Below are 23,647 nucleotides of genomic sequence, written 5' to 3'. Positions count from 1 at the left end.
GTTCAAATGTGAAAAGTATATTGTACTAACATGAAAAGTATATTGTTAGAACAATAAAGTTTTCAAGTTATATTGTGATATAGCTGTATTTTTCTATTGCCTGGGTGGCAGCTCTACGCTTCTGTAAAAAGCAGTCACACATGGTGGTGGTAATACGATGGTCTGGGGCTGCTTTGCGGTTTCAGGACCTGGAACACTTGTCGTAATTGATGGAACCATGAATTTTGCTCTCTACCAGAAAATCCGGAAGGAGAATTTCCAACCATCAGTTTGTGCCATGAAGTACAATACACTTGGGTTATGCAACAGGACAATGACCTGAAACACACCAGCAAGTTCACCTCTTATTAAAAAGAAATGGGACACAGATAAAATATTACAAACTGTAATCTGAAAAGTAACTACAACTGTTTGACAAATGTAGTGAAGTGAAACTTGCAATATTCCTCTCCCTGTTAAAGAAGGAAGATTTTATAAAGTTGCTTAAAAAGGGTGTACTAAAACCATATATATGTACAGTACCTTGAATTTGCACTTTATTTCAGCACTTTGTTACGTCCCAATGTGGCTAATGTTCTGTCATTTATCACAGATCATGGGACCACAGGTCCTGCAGATCAGCCTACCATTTTGCAAGAAAACATTAGAGATGGCTGCTGTGAAGTCACACATTTAGAAGCAATCGAGCTAATGCAAATATCAGGTGTTTGGGTTTCTTTTCATTAGTTTCAGCGACCATGTACAAAATACACGAATCGCATGGTTTGTATCCGATTTAGCTACCAGTTAATTTCCATCTGCAGTTTCCGGGCAGATAAAAAACAGTAAGATGCAGTTAAAATCAGTCAGCAAAGCACACAGACAAATATTTCCCTGCTCACACATTTATGCACATTAACACATATAAGGACCCATGGAAATAAAAGATGAACAACACAAGTATCAAAATGTTAATCAATCAAAAAGTGACTCTAATTTAATCGACCAAACCACTATTATCTTTGCTGGTGCCATAACTTAGGAATATAATATTTTTGTGTGTACAAGGTTTTTAATTTCTCATCATGCAAAGTAACAAAAGGGTGGATTTTGACTAAAAACTCAGTTAGTGGCCTGCTGGGACTGAACTAATACAACTGATGGTTTGTACTGAGTCAGAATGCTAGATTAGCTTATACATATTTTAAAATTTAGGGAAGAGATTTACTCTACTCTTTAAGGCGATGATATGTGAAATTCCGATTCTGAATTCTCCCACGATGCATATGGAAATAGGAAGTTTTTGTGTCATTTACTTGGGGATAAAACACATTTGAGACAGAATCTGAGGTTGTATTTGACTGGATTTCTTCCCCTCCATCTGATTGTGCGTATTACAACATTGTGAAAGTGCATTGAAATGAGAGTCTGCATGCTATTGTATCTGCTCTGTGGCTGTGATGCTATCAGGACCCCACTTCTCAGTATTATTTGTGGTGTGTCAGTTCCTCACAGTGCGCGACCGCAGTGAGGCTATTTCTCCCAACCTTCAATTCAAACTTGGCCCATTACAGCCAGACTACAAAAGCACTTTCCGTGCACTCAGGAGCTCACGGCAGTGAATGGTGGATATTTCCAATCACTCTGCTGTCAATCCAAATGTCAGGTAAACACAGGCCAATGGAAACAGCTTTAGAAAAACCTTGCAGCTACGTCTGTCTTACTCCAGGAGTCATTGGAAATGTATCAACAATTTCTACAGACCTCGAAGTTAAAGGGAAGAGTCAAATATCCTAAAAACAACACAAATGCAACACTCTGGTGGATGCAGTGGCCTACAAGAGGCAGGTTACTGCTCTTGTGTTTGTCTTTAAACCTGTGAGTATTCTCTAGAGCCATAGCTACAAACAAAGGAAATTAGATTGTATTGACAGATCTTGTATGCACCTCATGAGATGAATCTGAAATCTGCAGAGCAGTTACCCAGTGGACGTTTCATTTTGTCTGTAAAAGTTCAGTGTAGCATGGGCAGAAATGACCTTTTAACTACATGAGCGAGGACCTTTAAAATACTATGCAAATGCAATGTTTTATTAATAAACTCTATGAAATTATAGTTGAAAGTCTATAAAAGCAAAGCAGTCTGTTGCAATGCAAAAGCTTCTCTGCAGCAGCTTCTAGGAGTGGACATTGCTTATGTGGCACATAGTAGAAATAAGAAAGATAACTGAGTGAGTCCACAATGGCTCTGAGTGTTTCGTATTAACATATTGACAGTTGTTTTCATGAAGGCCAGTCCAAGAGAGAGTGACCCCACGGAGAGAAACTGCCCTACTGGGGGCACTGTAAATGGGTCCAGAGAGAGAAAATTGAAACTGGTGCAGCATGAAGAAGTGTGGATGGAATATCAAATGTGTGTCAGACACAACTATGAAGCACCTGAGACAGGAACAATCATACCGTTCTTTGTCAGAGGCGCTTTATACAATGAGGGCTGAGGTCAAACGTAGCTACTAGAAAACTTTTTATGATATTCTTATTGTGGAAGTTCAACATCCTGTCAACACAGAGGATGTGTGGATGCATTTCCCATTCGGGATCACAATCGAACCTATGAATTTTATTTAAACATATAAGGATAGACGGTTCTTTGATAGTAGATTGCATGGCACAAAAGCAAAGGTTAAACAACGACAAGCAGGCACAAAGGTGGAAAGTATGAAAAGACATACATTTACAAACATAAACAGCAGCTAGACAACCAGCAGTGCGGTAAACAGCGGAGCAAGAGTGCAGCACAGAGTTCAGCAACGTGGTATAAGTTTTTCAGATACACATTATGTGTCATTGTGGAGTAGATTCAACCTGACAGCATAACCGAAAAGTCACCATTGTTTAACAGAGTAAAAACATTTTATTGAGAAGAATGAAGTATAAGTAGCAGAAAAGCCAAAATGCAGCGTTTCCATATGAGGACACAACATCTCAGGAGGTTAAACTCGGTGGCCACTTAAACAGTTACAGCTACACAATTAATTGTAATGCAGTTCCACATTTTTGCATAGTAAATAATGCCTGGCATTATGCTCAGTAATAACAAAATAGAGGACACAAAACACCTAGTCCAGTGCAACACCTTTACTTGTCACCTTTATATATCAACTATAAGATTATAATTACGGATTTTAAACTATTAATAATTATAGTTTCAGAGCTGGTGCTCTGAATTGCAATAGATTTTGCAGGTATGTGTAATTAAGAGGCCAGTATATATGCACAGCAGTTAGAGCAGCACGTAACAGTAAAGGTGGGAAGATGCACAGGAGTCGTTTCTTGGACATTACATAGACGATGTAGCCGTTTATTGTTTAAATGATGGTTTGCTGCATTTTGTGTGATAGTTTAAACACCTAACTTGTTATTAAGACTGCGACCATGATGGCACAGAAAGGAGATTTGTGATGTGGCAACAATAAAGAAAAAGAGAAACTAAATTCCAGAGGTTATGATTTAAATACTCTTTTCTAAGCTTCCTCTCAGCTGTTTATGGCATTCTTTTCACTCAGCACTACGTTGGACAATGTTTTATCACCCTGACTATGGGAGCAATAAATCAAAGCATGGTAGTTCAACATGAATGAGAGGAAACGCTTGCATGAAGTATCATATGTGAATGTAAACTTTTTTTCCCCCCTTAAAGTCCAATCCTGCTTCCGTATTACCTCCATTCAGCGTACGGCATTTGGCACACAGAGAAGTCACACAATAGCAGCAATTACAACATGGCAACATTTTTTATTGTTATCCAAAATAGAGATAATTTCCTCACAGTAATAATATGATACAGCATGTTTATAATAACCATTGAATTTCCCAACACGATCCCTCGTGTGTAGTTACTGCTCTGAAAAATGCCATAGTTATTTATATGTTTATTTGTTATAACTCACACATTCCGTTTAAAAAAATAAATAAAAAAATCTTCAAAGCTCTTTGGTGTCCGTGTGATTTACAGCAGCAGGCCGCAGTCTGTTTTGTTGGGTGTGTGTTTTAAAGTGAGCTTTCCACTCTGTGTCCTTCTTGGTTTGATGCCACTGTGGTTTGCCTCGGGGCAGAGTGGCACCACTTGATTGATGGTGCTGACGGCACATTTGTACCAGCAGAGATTCTGTCACATTTCTGGGCTCGTTTCATGAGCCTTGCCGGGCAGTTTTTACTGTCCTACCTATGTCACCCGGTAATGTTTATGGATACTTTAACACGCGTTTGTTTTTGCTATTAACTGTGAGGTTGCGCATATATATATATTTTATAATGTGTTCCATGATGTCAGGACACCCAATGAGTTTATAATTCATGAATCCTTGCTTCTTCTGTGACAGCAAAATTATTGGTATCAAATCCTGAAACAGCATGTTGAGGACTTTTTCGGTCTGGTGTTTTGTTCCTATACTGCATCTGCATGATTCTAAATAGCTTTATTACTTGCCCTGAAAGGATTTATTGTCACTTTATGAAAAACAAAATACTCCATGACCCAGACCGCTGGGAACAACTCATCAATCCCCGAGCCTCAAAACTGCAGCAGATGAATAATCTTCTGTGTTGGGTTTAGGTTGGCCAACACCAATACCACCCCGAGAAGAATGCAAAAACAGTTTAGTCTCAAGCCCCCATTGTGCTCTCCAGAGGATTTGTATGGTTTCACTTAGAAACCAGTCAACTCAAAGCAGTCCGTTGTAAAAGCATATACTGTACGCGAGAGCTCTAAGTGTTGGTAGCAATAACATTCTTGGTCTGCTGCAAGAAATTTCAGTGATTAAAACCACTGGTTAATGGTAAAGCTACCAAGAAAAATAAGCTTAATGTTATTTGATACACATGTTGTCATCCGTCATTCTTTCTAAGTAACCACAATAAACACTATCCTATATTTTGCCACTGATCTCAAACTCTGAAAACTATAATCCACCTTATTTCCATGACAAACACTATGCTTTGTAGTGCGAGCACAGGCTCCACTCCATAAAACATCCCATCCAAAAAACTTGGATATGCAATACTCTTTCTGAAAAATGACCATTTTTATTCAATCTTTTTGTTCCCATCAAAAAGCCATTTTTTTCTCCGCAGTCTTAATGGTTACAAGATATTCAGCAAAGCACTGCTGATCTGCAGCTCTTTGTTCGGACTCCCACGGAGAATACAATCTTACTTTGGAGCACTGCGGCTGCAGCCATACAATTCCATCAGCATAAACGCTTCACAAACACTTACACACAAAGTATAGGGGGTGAGAAAAACACTACTTCAGACAACAGGAATCGTTTTCTGGTTGTGCTTGTGGATTGTATCAACTTCTATTTTCATACCATACAGAATATACTAAAAGCTGGAGTTTTTATTTTTTTTTTTGTAAAAAATATGGCTTGTATGAATATTTCTTGGATTTTTTTTGTGTGTGTGCAGATGTGTATTTGTTGTTCAAGGATGGGAGTAGGAAACTTTAAACATAAAAAATGTGCTATTCTTATTTATTTTTGTTTTTTTTTTTGTTTTTTTTTTGTTTTTTTTAGGGACAGAGTCGAAAAGCTGGTGGCATAGTGAAAGAGAGCACATGTATAATATCATACAATAATGTCATAAAAATGATAAATGAAAGGTTAACTCAGTCTCTTTGCAAATAATCATTTAAAGTGACCATTTCTTTTGGCCAAGACACCTGCATCCAGCATGTGCCCTTCCAAAATCAGCTTCAGTTAACAGATTTAATTATAATTGTCCCCTCTATGCTACAGTCAGTGTCAGCTGTGTCTTTTAATTCTCTAATCAGTGGTCGGCAGGACCGCTATCACTATCCCCATGCAGCTTCCCACTCAATACAGACATCCCAAAACACACACAGACTGGTTTTGTCAAATGTTTTATTGAGTGTAGACATCTGGGCTACTGTAAAACATGCATTATCTGCAGAAGGGGGAGAGGAGCAGGTGGCATTGTCCCCGCTGTCAGCTGTGTCAGTGCTGGCACCCGTGATGGAGATTAATGAAGTATCTGGAGAGTAATATGCTCCTTCAAATGCTGCTACAATTTGGAGTGGGGGGCCGATCCTGATCTTAAATAGCAAAGCTGTCAGAGTTTACTGAACCTGTGCCTTGGCACACGAGTGGGGGATTCAGTCCTACAGCACGGAAAACAAAAAGTGTAAAAGTGGCCAGATATAAGGCAACAATACAGTCAGTTGTGCAAACAAACGCATTGTTCTTGCGTCACTTTTTCTTTGGTGCGTTCGGCGGGTTGAATTTAAAAAAGATGATGTCTCCATCCTCGACGATGTAGTTTCTTCCCTGCTGTCTGTATTTACCAGCTGCCTGTGGGGTTAAAAAAATAAAAAGAATCATTAAAATAATATAAAAGATTGTAAGCTGTATGCTAAGAAATAGCTAGTCTGTCATGTGGATGAACTCGAACAGATTAAAAACTCTTTATAATTTAAATAATATTAGAAAAGATTTAACTTGAACTAAAATTACACTTGCAAATGTTCATCTACACATGCATACACACACACACACACACACACGCCTGCACAGGCGCACGCATGCACGCACACACAAGTGCACGCATGTTTTGTTTGAGGGGTGCCTGAATTCCCACTGAGTGATAATCCTCTCTTCTGCCCATTTCAGTTTCATGTGCACAAGCACAAAATGTTAATAAGTCTTTGATTACAGCACTATAAAACTTCTCAAGGAAACAAAATAAGTTCTAACATTTCTTTTGTGTACAGTAAGTGTTTGTTCTCCTTCCCGGCAAACTCAAAATAATTGACTTGAAGTGCTAATACGGACAGGTTTATGCATTCTGGTTCTGCACAGTGCACAATTAATTAGAAGAATCAATGTCCCTTTAAAGGCTCAGGAGACCATTTAATCCAAGCTCAATACCACCAGAAACACTGGATGGAGAGGGAGACAGGAAAAAAAATCAATGGCTATTTGTGATTCCTGAGTATGTATTAAACCAGACACGTCTAACTGGTTCATTTGCACTTGAAAGCAGCCATCTGGAGCAGCAAGCTTGGCTTAAGCAGATATGATTACTAATAATGTGATATCCCTGTACACTGGCCCTATTCAGACAGCCTATTCCCACAACTGGCATTAAATAGCATGGACCTTAATGCCACAGTCAGAAATGCTCCATGTTCTTCTGAGGCTCAAAAAGGGATTAGTAAGAGAGCATGCAGTAAGGACCTGACACTGAGATCTCAACCTCTGATAACAATGGCGAAACCCCCCAGAGACTTACATATTTCGCTCTCTTTTTGCAGCTTATGGAGGGTGTGGACAATACACTGCCGATGCATTAAATATCAAATATTTATTAAAAAGGACTTGAATAGCAAGGAGATTTAAATGTTTTTTTTTTTTTTAGTGCTTCCTTTCCACACTGGTCCCCGTGGGCCCTTTGTGCCACCATAATTACATTAGTTGAGTCTGTAAGTGGGCACATGGAGTTGATGGTGGTGATAGGGGGATTGCGACAGCATGGCTTACAGCTGCTTCGCACAAGTGTTGCACATAAAATCAGAGTCACTTCTGCTTTAATTAACTGAGATTTAAAAGTAGATTTTTTTCTCGTTAAAGAAAATAAAGGATTGAAAAAAAGTGCACCTTTAATTTAAAAGGCATCCTACAGTGTCGATGAACTCATTATTAACCGTGTGCACTCGATAAGTTGATTACAGTTTGCAGATTTTAAACAAATTTTCAATGTCAAAGTACAACTTGGAGCAGGAAAGAAAAGTATTGTGTTGCCTTTAGCAGTGAAATGACTTAATACACTTGATAGGTGTGTCCACAAGGTGTAGTTAAAAAGGTCAAAACAAACACTGCCCATAAAAACAGAAGACATGCAAGTCACATTTCTGTGCTGCAAACCATGAAACAGTCCTTATTTAAGGAATTTCACACTTTATTTAACTTGCCGCTTTATATCACTGTCACATGCCTACAGTGGCTTGGGGATTTGGTAACAGAGAGCTCTAAGCTAACAGCGCACTCTGTAGATCTGATAAATGCCTGGTGAGGTGAAGAAGTGCTTCCTTGGAGCGACTGCGCTGAGCCACGAGCAAGAACTACCATCAGCCAGTTAAGACACATTGTGATAAAGATATGCACAGCTGGAGCAGAATGGCAGTGTTTAGAGCCAGAATCAGCTGGCTTGTCAGGAGTGGTGCTGGAGTGTGTGCAGTAATTTCTTCCCCTGAGTAAAGGTGAAGAGCAGTTTTCAGTAGGAGCTGTGTGGCGACTGTCAGCTCCACTGATCACAGGAGACTTCCCCTCATCTCCTCTGGCACCCTGACTGCTCACCTTGACAGCACTCTCGCTGCCTTCCTCTTTAAAATCCTGGAATTTCATTACTTCCGCCATAATGAAGCCCCTCTCAAAGTCTGTGTGGATCTTCCCCGCAGCCTGTGGAGCCTTAGTTCCTTTCTGTCACAAGGAAGGAAAAGAGAGGACAAATGAATTGTTTTGGAGAAGATGGATTACAGCATGCGAGCGACACGGTGTTTGATGGGGTGATAGCGTTGTGATCACTCTGGGGGTGATTTTCAGTCGGGGGTATTCTTGCCTCAGTCCTGATTTCTGGATAGCTTTCCACTCAGTTGTGACCTGCTAGGGTAGCCTGGACACCGATAAGGACCCAGCACTGCTATCAATGCCTCCTGATTCCCATTCCGTGGTGGTATTGATTTCTGTCCAAGCAATCTTGCCTCATTGTGGGTCGCTGCTCGGCTCTCTGGTCATGACAGCAAGAAGACCCAGCGTTGCAGTGAGAAGCAAGCGTGGTATAGACCCCACTGCATCAGGCCTTTACTATTGTGAGAGTTTGGTAATTCAAATTCAGCTCAACCCTTCAGTGGTATTTCACTATGTTGAATGTACTCCTGTGAGTTTTGGAGTATTATAACTTTTTACATTTACACAGCAGAGATTTGATATTAACTGGAGCTGTTTGAGATTTCAATTTACATGTAACAGTTTAATAGATGTATAAAATATGTATATATATTTTATATATTGGACTTTGAGCCCTCTCTAACACTCCAAGACAAAACTGGTGACTGACAAAATGTGCAATTTATATGCGTTGAAATAATGCTGGGTGGAAATGACAAATGACCCAAATAAGTGACGTGGCTGCTGTGCATCATTATGACTCCTGCCTGTCGACCTGCTCGCTCCCTCTCTGCTCTGCAGCTCCGTGCTCAGAAACTGTTGAGCAGTTTTAATTATGTATATAATCAGGTTGGGGTCAACATATTTCATGCCAAAAGAATGATGCGTATTTAATGACTCTAATACATTACCATCTACTTGCAATCTCGTTGACGGAGTGCTTGTGAGTTTAACTACCATTAATCAGCATCAAGGTTTGTCTATCTGGAGAAAAATAGATTAAGGGAGGGATTTTTTTCATATGGTGCATTACAAGAGATCCACATTGTCCTAGTTAAGAGCTATGCAGAGCAGGCTGATAGATAATGGTCACCTCGAGGCTGCCTAATAAAGCATGTTAAAGGACTTAGGAACACGACATTACTGAGTGTAGTTTTTACAATGCAAGATGTATTGGCTTAATATAGTTACTCACTGATGCTTACCTGACTAAATGCCCCTCACACACAATCAAGGCTGGCTGTAATCAGTTATGCCGAGGAGGACAAGCGTGTTTTCGAGGATGCCTTTGAAGTGTTTTGGGACTTTGCTCTAAATAGCGAGGACATCAGTCATGCTGAGACGTGTGCATCTAAACACGGTGATGTCATCTGACTAAAATGTAACGTGTCTTGTGAGGATGAAGAGCGAGTGAGCTCATCTTCCCCTCTGGGTTGTGCTTAGTTTAAAAATGCTTAGAAAAGAAAAATAAAGGATCAAGCTTGATGTGTGGATGGGTGTCATATAATCTACAACAAAACATTTAACATTCACCCGAAATATGATTTTGGTGAATCGTTTGAAGGTGGCTAAATTTTGTTTCAACCACAATATAAAAGAATTAGGAGAAAAAAAAGGAGACCCTGTCTAGTGGAGAGCAGAAATTCATATAGATCCCATTAAAAAAAAGTATGTGTCATTTTTCTCATGCCAAAAAAATCAAGTGAACATTATGTTCCTTATAAGAAACATGCAATTGTATTATATATTTATATAAATATATTTAAATGGAGAAAAAGGAAAAATCTTGTGCTTTTAAAAAGATTAGTTAAAAAAGAAACAGGACATTTATCACTGCAATTTGCTATAGCAGATATTACAAATGCATATCGGAGTCCTCTAGGGGATATTTGGAAACCTGTGTATTACTCATAATGTAACTGTCTGAAGCCACGTCTCTATCTAATAATAACAATAATAACAACAATAATAGTAATAATAATGAAGCACGAGATAGCATTTTAAATTAGTGTTTTGTTTGTGTGAAAAATCTATTCATCTTTTCGTGAAGAACAGTGCACTCGTAAATCTTATGCAAAATAATCCACCCATGCACTGAAAAGTAGATGTCAGAAAATAGGCTGAAGCCAATATGAGCTTATTCAAAGTCAAGGGAAAATGGTCTTGGTAAAGCTGCATCACACGCAGAACAAACACCCCTATTTATGTGTGTTTTGTAAGTGGACAAGTAATGCCATCTTTGGGCAAGATAAAAATTTAAGCAGTATTTCCATCAGTGGTCAAATCTGTAACCCGCCCACACATGAGACTTTTTCTACCATTATTGCCTCCACCATCTATAGTGGGCTATTTCAAGATTTTGAACAAATTGAACAACAAAATGTGAACAGTGAACGGTCTCACACTCGGGGAACAAAACCATAATGATCTGCTTGGTGACAAGTTCTTTGAATAGATGCCATTGTGGAAAATTGCAATGCTTTTTTGAAAATGGGACTCCTTTTTTCAAACGGACAAGTTATGTTTATGAGATTGAAAGCATTCTGTATCGTAAAAAAAAAAAAAAAAACATTCAAATTACAATCCTTTGAAATATCTGATGGGATGAAAGAATGGATATGAATTTGTATGACTGAATACAACCCAAATCTTTAGTTGTTGAAGTTTCTCAAAAGTTACTTTGTTGTATTTTTAAACCACCGATATGAACTTATAAATGTTACTCAGACAAAATAGCTTATTATTTCTGCACTCGATGCTTCTATCTGCTCAAGGAAAGAAAATATAAGTGCACACAATACCAACATGCAAAGCAAACATCTGTATTGATGTAAATGCTGCGATCCCATTGCACAAAGCTCTTGGCGGGCTGGGCTCAGTAAACTGAGACACACGGGGAGGAGGAGCCCCCAGCAAGGCCCACAAACAGTCGAATGAAAAGCGACATCAATTTTGGCACAGACAACCTCCGTCACACAGATTAGGCAGGCACAATGCACGGGCTCCTTATCTCCAGCGGCAGGAGGAGGGCAGGCAGATCTGCACAGGATGGAAACATTCTCATGGACGTAATGGGCAAAATCAATTGTTGCCCTCCTCAATCAATGTAGCCCCCACTTTCACTGTTCAGCAGCTCACCAGTAATTGAAGTTATCCTTGGTCTGTAATGACTAGCTAAAGCACAACCATGACAAAGTTGAAAGTGTGCGATATCAGTGAAGGTGCCAGCAGGGTGGAACATGGGATACTGTGTGTATTCGTGTGTGTGTGTGTGAGTCTGATACACACGCTCACATGTACGTATGCGCACAGCAGGCAGCTGGCACTTACCCGAATGGTCCATGCACGGACCTCATCTGGTCCAGCAGTGAAGAAGTACTCCAGCTGCAGGGCTGCGTAGCCTGCCTTGATGATCTTGCTCAGGGCACTGGTGGGGAGAGATTTCAGCTTGAATCGAGGGGTCTGAACTGTTTAAGTATTCTTTATCGCTGCTGATGCCTAGACAAAGTTCACCTCAATGGCAAGGCCCCATTCATTCCAATATAAACTCATTAAGTGAATAAGATGGGTCACTTCGTTTCGCATAAGACATTCAACTCTCCAATGGTTTCTTTGATTAATTAGGAGGCTTGTAGACTCATTTAACATTTTTAAGAATTCAACCCAATGCCTCGATCTTTGCTGAGAGAAAGAAGGGGAAAAAAAAATCTGCTGTCACAATTTTTCTCTCCATAGAGGTTTTCACACAAGAACAATAAACCCAAAATGCCCAAGTTATAATTATACCTACAGATGACAGATGACAGTTAAAAACTTAATTTAGAGGAAAACCCTTTGACTGAGTTGTTCAGTAAGAAGAGGGATCCTTTGCTTTATAATGGTAATTACTCTGCCATTTATTATTCTATCAGCACATGCAATTAAAGGAGTGCATGGAGGACACAGCTGATAATAAAGTGTGGGGAGACTGAATGCTAATTAACCTCTGCGTCTTGTGCTCTGTGCTGTACTTCTGCCTCTCCTCTTCACTCTTGTCCTGCAGCAGGCTCTCTAGGCCGCCACTAAAGGGGATGACCAAGGCTCCGGGGTCATGACTGTCCACCCACTCCTTGATTTTCACCAACCTGATTAAAAAAAAGAAAAACAGCAGTCGCAAAACACGTTGGAGGACTTGATTAACATGAACGTATTTGTTATTCGCTGCATGCATGCATATTCATGAGAGCAGCTGAAAATATGAGTGTTTGTGGGAGACTGCACTCTAAAGGTGGCATTTCCTTTCAGAGTTTGACTTTCTTTCCGTTCAAGTTCTCAACTAAAAATCAGACTTGACTACACGTCCTTTAGCAAAGAGAAAGAAACATAATAAAAATACAAAAACTGGATTTATATATATATATGTATAAAACAGGTCCTAATATTTTCAGTGAACCTAAAATGATGCCAAAAGTAGGAGGGCATTCATTTCCACTTTAAGACATAAAGCAGTAAAAAGTGTCAAGAATATTTAATTTTGCTGAAGTTTGGGTTTTCATTCATTTTATTTTATTGTTAAATATGTTACCTGATTCTTTTTGTTTTCAGCACCTTCTTTATGGTGTTAAATGTTGTGTTTTGTATCATTAACCTAATTCAGACTTTTACAGACATTTGTATGTCATTTCACGCTGTTTTGTCCTTGTTGTAATTTGAGGTATTCTTAAATTAATTGCACAGAAAGACAGTTTAGCCACTTTTAGGTGGAAAAGTGGCTAAGGTCAGCAGTTCACCTCATGGCTTCTTTTCAAAAGAGTTCAAAAAACAAACAGATGATGCCACTGTGGTCACATTTTTTTTTATACGTAATCAATAGCTGCGACTTCCCTTTTTGCACTTCTCGAATAAATGTGACACCTTTGCTCCTGCAGATAATAAATAAATGATTTAAATAGACATTAAAATAATCAGTTCGACAACAAGACTGTTCTTAATAAGTGCATTTTGAAATCGCTCAAGCAAAAAGTCACACATTTCTCTCTGAAATGTGGAAGTGAAATTCACGATATACTTTTTTAAACTATGAAAAAATAAATCTTCCACCAGCCGAGTGTTTTTTTGAATGTTAGATAAACATTAACATTCAAGCAAAGAGAAAGCACTGCAACTAACCACCTACTGTTATCTTTGGCACTTTCTTAACTGCATGATCTTTTTTTTCCTTTACGTGTTCTTGTCCAGCAGGACACCTGACATTGCAGGACAAAGATATCCTCACAGCTAATGGTAACCCTCAGTCAGAACAATACGAGGGGGTTAGAGCAATTATGAGATTAGCCTCACAAGCTCCGAGGCTGGGATTGGACGGATCTCAAAGAGCAGCATCACACAAATCCATTTTCACACGGCGGCTCCTGGGCTGGATTGATTCTAAGGGGTCCCTGTCATTATCTGTAATCCTAGTTTCCTGTTTAAAGCCCATAAGAATCAAAGACTGGGAGGAACCACACCACCTCAATACCACATCTATTCCAATAACAATGTCACCGCTTTATCACCTGCAGCACCCTATCGCTGCTCCTACCTAATGATTATCAATATACAATATATGACAAGGTAACGGGCAAAACGAAGAGCACAGTTTTGCTTTGATTGAATGTTTTTCTCAACAAGTTAAAATAACACCACAGGCCGGTGCAGTAAATCTGAAATGCCTCATATGCCAGGTCGTCTGTCTGCCTTTTCAGATGCACATCTATTAAGAGGAATAACCTAATATTTCCCTTACTGTTCACACCACGTATGCAGATCTGACGCTTGACTGCCACCACAATAACACACAATAAGGTGGCATCCAACGTCTCGCCAATAAAGGACAGAAAAATAAAACACATTTAGCCAAAGCAGAAAACCTGAAAACATAGGAGATGGAGGGCGCTCCAAGAGGGGAAAAATCCAATCTGAGATAATAACAGCTGTAGTTTGTCACTTTTAGCAGCACAGCTGTCTATTTGGTGGCACGTTATTTGCATTCCTCAGGTATTGCGTTCTCTACAGGCGGCTGAATAATGATTCACAAATCACTCTCTCCACACCAGTCAAGGGCTGTGATCCTTTGAATAGACCATTGTACCTGAGACTGTAATTGGTGAAGACTTGACAGAGCTGAGCCAAGCCAGCCAAGTAACAAAGAGGCTCTTGGTAGAAGGCTGAGGGATGATTTTAATAATGTGAAGCCGAGACGGAGAACGTGAGCTGCAAATGAGCACGGGGGTCTCCGGGTCCTTGCACTGAGTGACACAGGACCAGACAAACACCTTGCCACAGGAACATGAAACACCCCCTTCCCACAACTCCAGAAACAAAGCGCTGTCAATTAAGAGCTTTGAAGTGCCGTCAACATGACTCCCAAAACCAATTCTGTCAACTTCACCACTGTCTACCCGTGCCACTTTGCAATTTGTATTTATGTCCCTTCCAATTATTTGTGTGAAATTTTATGTGGATGTGTAAATTTGGAAAAATGTTTATGTAAAACATGCTGCAGATTTCTTTGTGTCTTTATGGCTCTCAGTCATACTAAAGAATAAAGGGGTGTTCTTGTTCGTGGAGGCCCATTCACAGTGTGAAATGCCTATTTAACACAAGAAACAGGCCTGACTTTTGTTTTAGAGGAAGGTTTACTGCCTGATTAAAAATAAGCAAGTGAAAAGATATGCAGTTTTGTTAAAATCAGTAATAAGATGTAAGTAAAATATTTTCCCTGTAGGTCTTCTTCATCAACCTCGTACTCTAAACTAATACAAGTGAGAAAGATGTGTGTGCGTGTGTGTGTGCATGTGTGTGTGCATGTGTGAGAGAGAGCGTGTGCGAGTGCATGTGTCTTGTCAGTCTCTATTATGTCCCAGAACTGAGTGCCATCTCTCACTGCTCGGTTAATAGAAAGATTCAGCACTTTCTGCTCTTGATATCCCTCTCTGAACAAATGATGCCTGAAATTTTTATTCTTTTTATAATGGAATTCCAATGGCTTCTGCTGCAAATCAAGTGGAAATTTTTGCATATCAAGTGGGAAAAATTAAATGTTAACCACGTTTTAATGTGATTAAGGGTGACAGAGACATTATTTCTGCTAATCATTCACTGGCTTGAAGGCTCAAACAAGTCCAAGGAACAAGCTGTGTTTGTGCTCTCAGATCAAATGGAAAAATATAGTTTTTTATAACCAGAAAAACTTTTGCAAAACTCAAACATGTATGCATTATTATTATTATTATTTTTTAAAGGTAAAAAACAGTCAACATGAAACCAAGACCATGTGACACCTTACGTCTTACGTCTAGAAAATATAATAGGCATCACACCATTTGTTGCAAGCTTTGGATCTAATGCTTATTGTATTTAAAGTACATGTAATTTAAAACACAATATATTCTACAATTACAAGAAGAAAAAAACCCACAATTGGACCTTTTGCAACAGACTGGCTCTGAATAGAGATGTTCCCCAGGTGGGGCCACCCTCCGGAGCTTGCCTATTTGTCTTTTTGTGTGAGAATCCTAAAGGGGGATAATTCCTGTGTTTCTGAATGCCTGGGGGCTTCCCTGGGCTTTGTCAGAGCTTTGATCTGCTTAAATGGCTCAAACAATAGGAACATCTAAAGTACAGGGGCAGCTACCTGAGAAATGACCTGGGCCTGCGTCTGACATACACTCAAACAGGTTGGCTTCATCATGAGTGCAGAGCCAGTTAAGCCTGTATAAGGTCGGCCACCTCCGGTTTGAGTGCTCAGTCCCGATGCGATTGAGTGCTGACAGACCCGAAGAGTAATCCGCTACCTACATCCTCCACAGCTCGATCACTGACACACCCACAGGTGAGCTCCCAGCACCTGAGTCTGGGTAGCTCAGCTGAATGTGTTACTTACTCCCTTCACATGTCCTGACAGCTACTGGCTTAGATGCCAGGCACAGAATCATCAAGTAATAAACCCAGAGTCCCCCCTGTTTGTCTGGTCCCAGGTTACAAGGATGAGCAACCTAGGGGGCCAAGATGCTGCGGCACACAGCATATACTACCCCCTCCTCTTCCCTTCCTCTGTGGAGGGAGAGAGAAATGAGAGGTATGAGCTCATGGTGGCTTTTGAGGCTGGGAAGTCGGGGGCTCTGTGGGAAGCTTTTCATCCTCCCAGTGGTGAGCTCCTGAGCGACAAGAGTGCAGACGCTCTCTGCTCCCTGTGGCCATAGCCGGATGGAAAGGCATTACCCATCGCGTCTTTAAGAAAGGGAGGAGATCTCACACATACACACACATACGCGCGCGCACACACAGACACACTATCAGCAATATTACCAACTTCTTTCAATCTTCAAAGCAATCATGGGCTGGAGGAAACAGAACATGGCGCACGCACAATGGGAGCAGCTTTAATTAAGAGCATCATCTCACATCGTATCTCAAACAAACCTTGAGGGTGTGCTGGTAACAAGCTTTTTAAAACAACTTTCCTTTCTTTGATAACTACACCCATTAAATATTGTGACTTTAAACGTTTGCACATGATAGATGAAACCTTAACAACCCCATCCGCCATAGATTTGTCTTTAAGATGGTCGTTAAGGACACAATATCAAAGCCATAACTCATTAAAGATATTTCTGTGGGGTGGGGGTGCAAAAAAAAAACCAAACAAAAAACAGGCAAACATGAGAAATTCAAACAGTAACCCAGAGGAGTACATTCTACATCACCCAAAATAATTCTCTATATGGGGTATCCATGCTGTCATTCATGGCAGTTGACTGGGCGAGAGAAAATAAGGGGGCTGGGGTAGAGAGGGGGGAGTCATCAAGATGTGACAATTGTGACAAGAGCAGGCAAAGTGTAGCGCCGAAGAACACCACACGGATTTCTCCATCTCTTCTTTTTTTCCAGGATGACAGCTTAATGTCTACCACATGCAATATTTATTCTCATCGTGTGTCAGACTGTCTAGCTGTCCTAGGGAGTACAAAGAATGCCACTTATTAGAATAAAAGCAGAAGGAAGGTAATCAAGGACATATGTAACATCAGCCAATCATGCCCCCCCCTCCCCAACACCGCTTACAATCCGACATCTTTTTTTTCTCCCCTCGTCCATTCATAACAGTTTCAACAATAATCCTGATAATAAGCGCTCAGGAGCTGTATGTGGCAACAGTAAAATTCATTTATTTGTCTCATTAAACTTGTCGAGGCTGCAGGCCACTCACTGCAGCATGTGTTCCTGGCCTTAAGCTTATTGCAAAGACAACACAAAGCTCACCTCAAGAAGCTCAACTATCAAAATCTAGCGTTTTCACCGACGCAAAACTCGTAGACATTTATTTCTATGTCAGCAAAATGCCAGGAGAACAATCCCCCCCCCCCGTGTGTGTCTTCAGAATAAGTGGATTATGAACTGTTGGGGGCAGACTGACTCAGCATTTATCAGATTTGGGGCTGAGGAATGAGGGAGAAATCTATACTGGGTTTTGGAGACCAAACTGAAGAATATAGAAAGATAATGAAAAACTTTTAGTCTCAATTTTACTACAAGGTATTCATCACGAAACACATCAAAGACAATGGGGTCATGTGGTACACGACAACAGTGCCCTTTCATTACCTGGACAGGGGACAGTCAATAACTGGGCTAACAGAGTCGACAGGACTTTACATCTGTTTCAGTTTTACTGTACTTCCTCTCCTGTTGTTTTCACTCATTGAAAGCTAGCTGACGGCATCCATTAGGACCGACTGCGGATAGTAGGGTATGCATCCTACCATGGGAAAGTGTTTCTCGGGATCCCACACTGAACAAGGACAGAGTGGACAAATCAAACAGGAGTATGCGATCGTATATCTCCCACATGGCTTTGAAAAGTGAACTCTAACTCCCTAGATACTAGTTCCTAAAAAAAACTTGGATGGAGCCAGTGGTTTTGCACTCAATAAAGTTTCACTTGTGTTTGTGTGAATTATGGTTTGGAGTAGCTGAAGTGGGTAGCAGTGATTTCTTTCATGGACTGGCTTTGTCTGTGGGTTTGACTTTTTTTTCAGTCTTTAAATGTTGGTGTGGTTCCTGAAACGAGTGTTTGTTTGTCAAAATTATAAGACAACGAAAAAATAAAGCACGATAAAGTTGTTACTGACATTCTTCAGGATCAAAAAGCAGAGGTAACAAAATACAAGTCAACCCTTAAGCTGAGCAGACATAGTTTACCCCGCTTCTCCACCTCGAGTTGTCTGCTGTGAGACAGAGCGGCACAATGCTGCAGCTCCTCTCGGGGCTTCCTTTACTTCAATTGTGAAAGCTCCTCCTACAGGCAGACCGGAGTATCAGACTCTGGGGAAATAACAACCTCTGTGGCTGGATTTCCTCAACCTACTCGGAGATATTACCTCATGTTTACACCGCATTTGCCTCAAAGGTTACGCCGGGGACGAATCTACATTCTTCTCATTGTCAACAAATCCAGTGCTGAGATTTAAACTGGTGCACCGACTCCTTCTCTCAGTATTCTCTCATCCTCCTGCTCTGTCAGCCCAAAACCAATTTGCTCCTACTCAAAAAAAGATACATCTTGAAACAAATACATATCCATATGTAAGCTTTAATATAATTTTCCACCACAAATAACTATAATTTGGTGTATTTTGGGGTTCATTTTTAGTCTATTTAAAATATATACATGGGGTATTTTTTATTTTCTGAAAACAGAATTTAATATAAGGACAGCTTCCACAATTTTGCACGGTTTCTATTTATTGTATCTCAACATTGTGGGCCATGTATATTTTTTACTGCTCTTGGAAAACAAAAAACATTAATAGGATTGGTGTTCTTGGTTTTGGTCTTATTATTACTTTGGAATTAGTGAAATAAGAGATACTGAAAATATTGCTTTCTTATCTTTGAACACACCAGCGTTAAACAAGGCCTTGTGCTGAAATCAGACAGATGACTTCTTAAACAAAGGTCTTCTGAAGCATCACCGTTGTCTGAAATGGCTAATGAGGGGAATCAGGATTGCAGAAGATTTTCTGAATGACATCACGACAAGAAAACATTAGCAAGTAGATTATAGATATGGATGCATTTGTGGTAGGAAAACACAATTAGGTAGAGACCGACAGAAAGAGCAGCTGTGGCATGTTAAAGTTGGCGCTTCCTGGCATAAAGAATAATGAGATAGGTACCAAATGTAACACGCACTGGAGGCAAACAATGCTTAAGAGAGATAAAGTACGAATAAGTTTGGAAGAGTACAACAACAAAAAAGTATTTGGAGATTAAAGAGAAAAGTACACATCCTCAGACCTATGCCCACTTGTATACAGGCAGACAAACAGACCCTGACTAACATACATGCTCACACATGCAAACACACGCACGCAGACACACACACACACACACACGCACAGAGTTAATAAAAGCTGCAAGCAGTGGTACCCTGCAGTTCTTACACTCACCAGGAGAGCCCACACGGCAGAGGCACTCACAGACAGGTCACGCTTGCCGGTTTCCTTAAAGGTCAACTCATCTACTTAAGAGGCACCAATTTACTTTAATGCACATTGTCCAAAAGAAGGAGAAGAAAAAGGCAGAAAAAGAAATGACAAGGGAGGAAAAAACATCACAGTATAGCTGAAGTGTCCTCTAATTGTGTCTTCTGTCATTACAAAATATGAATACTCTTCGAAGATTAAGAGGAAGATTAAATAAATATCTGATATCAAATCTATTAAAAGAAATAAAGAGTCCTAAAATTGGCGAGGCCACGTGCTTGTAAAATACACAACGTCTTAGATGACAAGTAAAGATGCCAGCATTGGGCAGACTGCAGCCACCACATTATCAACAGCGCTCTCACAGACACACACACACACACACACACACACACACACACACACACACACACACACACACACTGCGCTCTGTTGAATAGTCTTCCAGGCAGCTCACTGACGCCGGGGAAAGAAGAGAAAGCCTCTTGATAGACTCTTGTAGATGCCATTCCCTATCACGCAATGCCTCTCAGTCATAAACACATGACAAATGCAGCCTTAATCATTTTTTACGAGCGGGGATGTGCAGGGGGCAGTGCATGGCTAGAGGGGAGAGGGGAGCGGTGAGCAGCAGGCGGCCCCCTCTGCACAGAGGAGAGGGCTGTGTGGTAAAGTCTCCTCTGGAACATCACTCGGCCAGCGCGCCTTTGATCTCCACACCGCAATTACACCAGCATCCAAATGAGCATGGAGTCGCCTCTGAAACAGACTTCAAACATGCACATGTACGCATTCTCATACACATACACTGTATAGGATTGGAGCCATGTGCTCCTCTCAACAGTAAATGATGTACTGTCTCCAGCAGAGAACCTGGGGATGAAAGGAGGCCTTGCTCCTTGTCTGATCCCTCCATTAATGATGGCTTTCTAAAGCTAATACTCTGTATTCTTGTCTAAACAAGGCCAGCGTGGTATGTGGTTCCCATACTCCAAACAGGATGATCCCGGTTAACAACAGAATGTTTTTGGAGACTTACAATACTAAATAAAACTATTGCAAACGATGGTGCAATTGCCATAACTATTTCGAGAAAATGCTATTAAATGGCTATAATAATAAAAAAAACCCTCAATTATAATGCATACATTAAAAATATCAGGATCGTGTAACTGAGATTAAATAGCATGAACCTCAATCTTGCTTGGCAGCATCTCAGCAAAACACCTTAAATATAAAAGAGCTTAAAAAAATAAAAAGAAGCAGGGAAGTGAACCTGTGAAAAGGCCTGAATGGGTGTCCTGAGAGACACAGATAAAATTGGCTTATTTGCCTCATTCTACGATTCGCCTTCTTTTCCTGAACACATTAAACCTGGGATTGCAATTTGTCTTGCTGTTTGCTTTGAATAGTCCTTAACCGTATCATCATCTCAACTGTGCTGGTGGAAAAACACGGGAGCATGGCGACAGCCAAATGGCAGTCTGGCGTCTCTGCAGCAGACTAGCTGCCATTAGGGCTGAGAGCAGCATTTATTGTACAATTAGGGACAGCTAGATCTACCTGTAATCATCTCCATACAGGTGTGAGCTCCTCTCTGGACAAGGGAAGTGACTCATCACTTGTCAAACATCAACACTTTGATGTCGGCATTGTTCATCGCGGAGCCCTCGGGACACCTGAGCACTACTGTTTAAAACACTCCGAGATTTATTGCATTTCACACAGTTACACACACAACATGAGAAAAAAAAAGGGGGGGGGGACCTCTATTCCTACTGATGACGGATGTTCCACTTGCCATGAATCATTTGATTTATGAGTTCTCTTCCTCCTCCCTCCGTCTGACAGTCATACTTTCGTGTCAGGAACATTTTAACAAACAGTCATAGGTAAACAACTTCACTTGTAATACAATGCTGCCAAGTAAAGCGCCAAAAACAAATTTTCTAAGAAGTGACACCACCAGCCTGGAGGGCAATTGGAAAAGTGTGATAACAATCCACAAGTTGGTATTATTGACAAAATGGCTGCAGTGTGGGAAAAGTAGCCCTTTCAGACATAATGGATGTCAAACACCAGCCTTCTGGATCAGCTCTCACTGAGGCCACATGACAACATTACTACAAAAAAGTGCTTGTAAGGATCACAGAGCTGGAAGTTTATATCAGTGCCTTCAAGGTCATCTTTAGCCCTTTGACATCGTGACCAGTGTTGTACCTGAAAGCATGAGTCATGCAATTCCCCATACATGCGCATTATTATGGAAAACAGTCAGTTAAACACATCTAGGAAGCCTCGGCTGTCGTTCTGAACTGTGGGAATTTCATGGCTGTGAAGAGATGCTTGTAAAGCAAGAGCAACAACATGTGAAGACAAAACCAAATATTTGCAAAAACAATTTCAGATAATCTTTAAGGAGTCTTGCCCCTATGATTTACTGGCCCAGATGATTTTAATCAGCTGTTTGGCTTCAAAATGTACATACGCTTGTTTTGTTTTGTCATTTAAAGCCTTCGTTCTCTTTGATATCATATGGAAATGAGAAATTTTGCTGGAAATGGAGACCATATGCTCGTATGGGCTTAATGAAGTGCAGAGTCTGGGGCTGGGTGTTGTGTTAGAGCTTACTTAGTGCCACCTCCAGGCAGATTCTCTCACAGAGATATGACTGTTGTTGTCAGCAGGAGACCACAGTAAGTCTCACACAACGGCAAATGCGCACACGTTTAGATTAAACTAAGTAAAAATGAACGCTATTCCTTACGTAAGTAGAAGGAAAGCTCTTTAGCGATGATTAGTGAGAGCGATGAATCTGCTCCCGCCCTTCTTCGAAGTACTCACCATTTGTTCTTTCTTCTTATGTAGTCTTTCTCAGAGAGATTAACGAGGTAGATCATTGGTTTGGATGTCAAAAACAAGTATTTGTTCAGCACTTCGATCTGTAGAAAAAGACAGACAAGGCAAGTACTGAGAATCCACAACTTTCCAAAGTAGCCTTTGAGGACAACACAGAGACAAGCGAAGCCAAATCAAATTAGAGTCTGGTGTATAGGCTCTGTGGGGCGCAACTAGGAAGCCTCTAAATCAAGATCAGCATGGCCAGATGTCATTAGCTTGTACAAAAGCAATGTCAAAATATAACTGTGCATAATATTAACTTGCGATTTGCACAAAAAACATGTTGCTTGAAAAACAAAACACAAAAAACAAAAGAAGAGGAAACAGCAGTTGTACTTTTAGGTCAGATGAAAAGATTAGCATGATAAATCGCGCCAATAAATGTGACAGCAACATCAAAGGCTTACCTCCTTGTCGTTCCAGTCGTGATAGTAGCGGATGTGTTTCTTTTCATCCACTACCCAGCTCTTGATTTTGCACATAATGTCCTGTATGGGGTTAAAATAGAATGAACAAGGAGCCATTAAAGGAGATGAAAAAGAATATAAACCCAGCAGGGTATGGGGTAATTATTTCCTAAATGCATGGCATCCTGATGCCAAAATGAACAATGGCCTTTGCTCGCATTCAAGCAGGAGTGGCCTATCTTTGACAGGGATGGCATGCACAAGACCCCCTTCCCTCCTTTAAATCATGACAAAATGCCTTCTGGGGTGTCTCTCTCAGAGTCTCAGCTTTATACATCAATATTCCATCGGGACTGTTTAATGAAAAGGATAGAGAGAGGAGACGAAA

General features: G+C 40.5%; 1 protein-coding gene across 3 annotated transcripts in view; it reads right to left on the bottom strand.

Annotated features, from left to right (window-relative positions):
- Positions 1–5,885: 5,885 nt before the first annotated feature.
- LOC120731194 (obg-like ATPase 1) overlaps positions 5,886–23,647 on the bottom strand; it is a 47,401-nt gene continuing 29,639 nt past the window's right edge. For all 3 annotated transcript variants that reach the window (XM_040028089.1, XM_040028090.1, XM_040028091.1), the window contains 6 exons: positions 23,260–23,340; positions 22,796–22,893; positions 12,428–12,568; positions 11,775–11,871; positions 8,355–8,477; positions 5,886–6,350 (listed from right to left, as the gene is read on the bottom strand). In XM_040028089.1, coding sequence (XP_039884023.1) covers positions 6,249–6,350; positions 8,355–8,477; positions 11,775–11,871; positions 12,428–12,568; positions 22,796–22,893; positions 23,260–23,340 — 642 coding nt within the window. In that variant the 3' untranslated portion in view covers positions 5,886–6,248. The remainder of the gene's footprint in view (positions 6,351–8,354; positions 8,478–11,774; positions 11,872–12,427; positions 12,569–22,795; positions 22,894–23,259; positions 23,341–23,647) is intronic.

The sequence above is a fragment of the Simochromis diagramma genome, unplaced genomic scaffold (genome assembly GCF_900408965.1).
Source record: "Simochromis diagramma unplaced genomic scaffold, fSimDia1.1 OVJJ01000343.1, whole genome shotgun sequence".
Lineage (NCBI taxonomy): Eukaryota > Metazoa > Chordata > Actinopteri > Cichliformes > Cichlidae > Simochromis > Simochromis diagramma.
The sequence above is the reverse complement of the archived record's forward strand: the minus strand, read 5'-3'. Positions and strand labels throughout refer to the sequence as shown.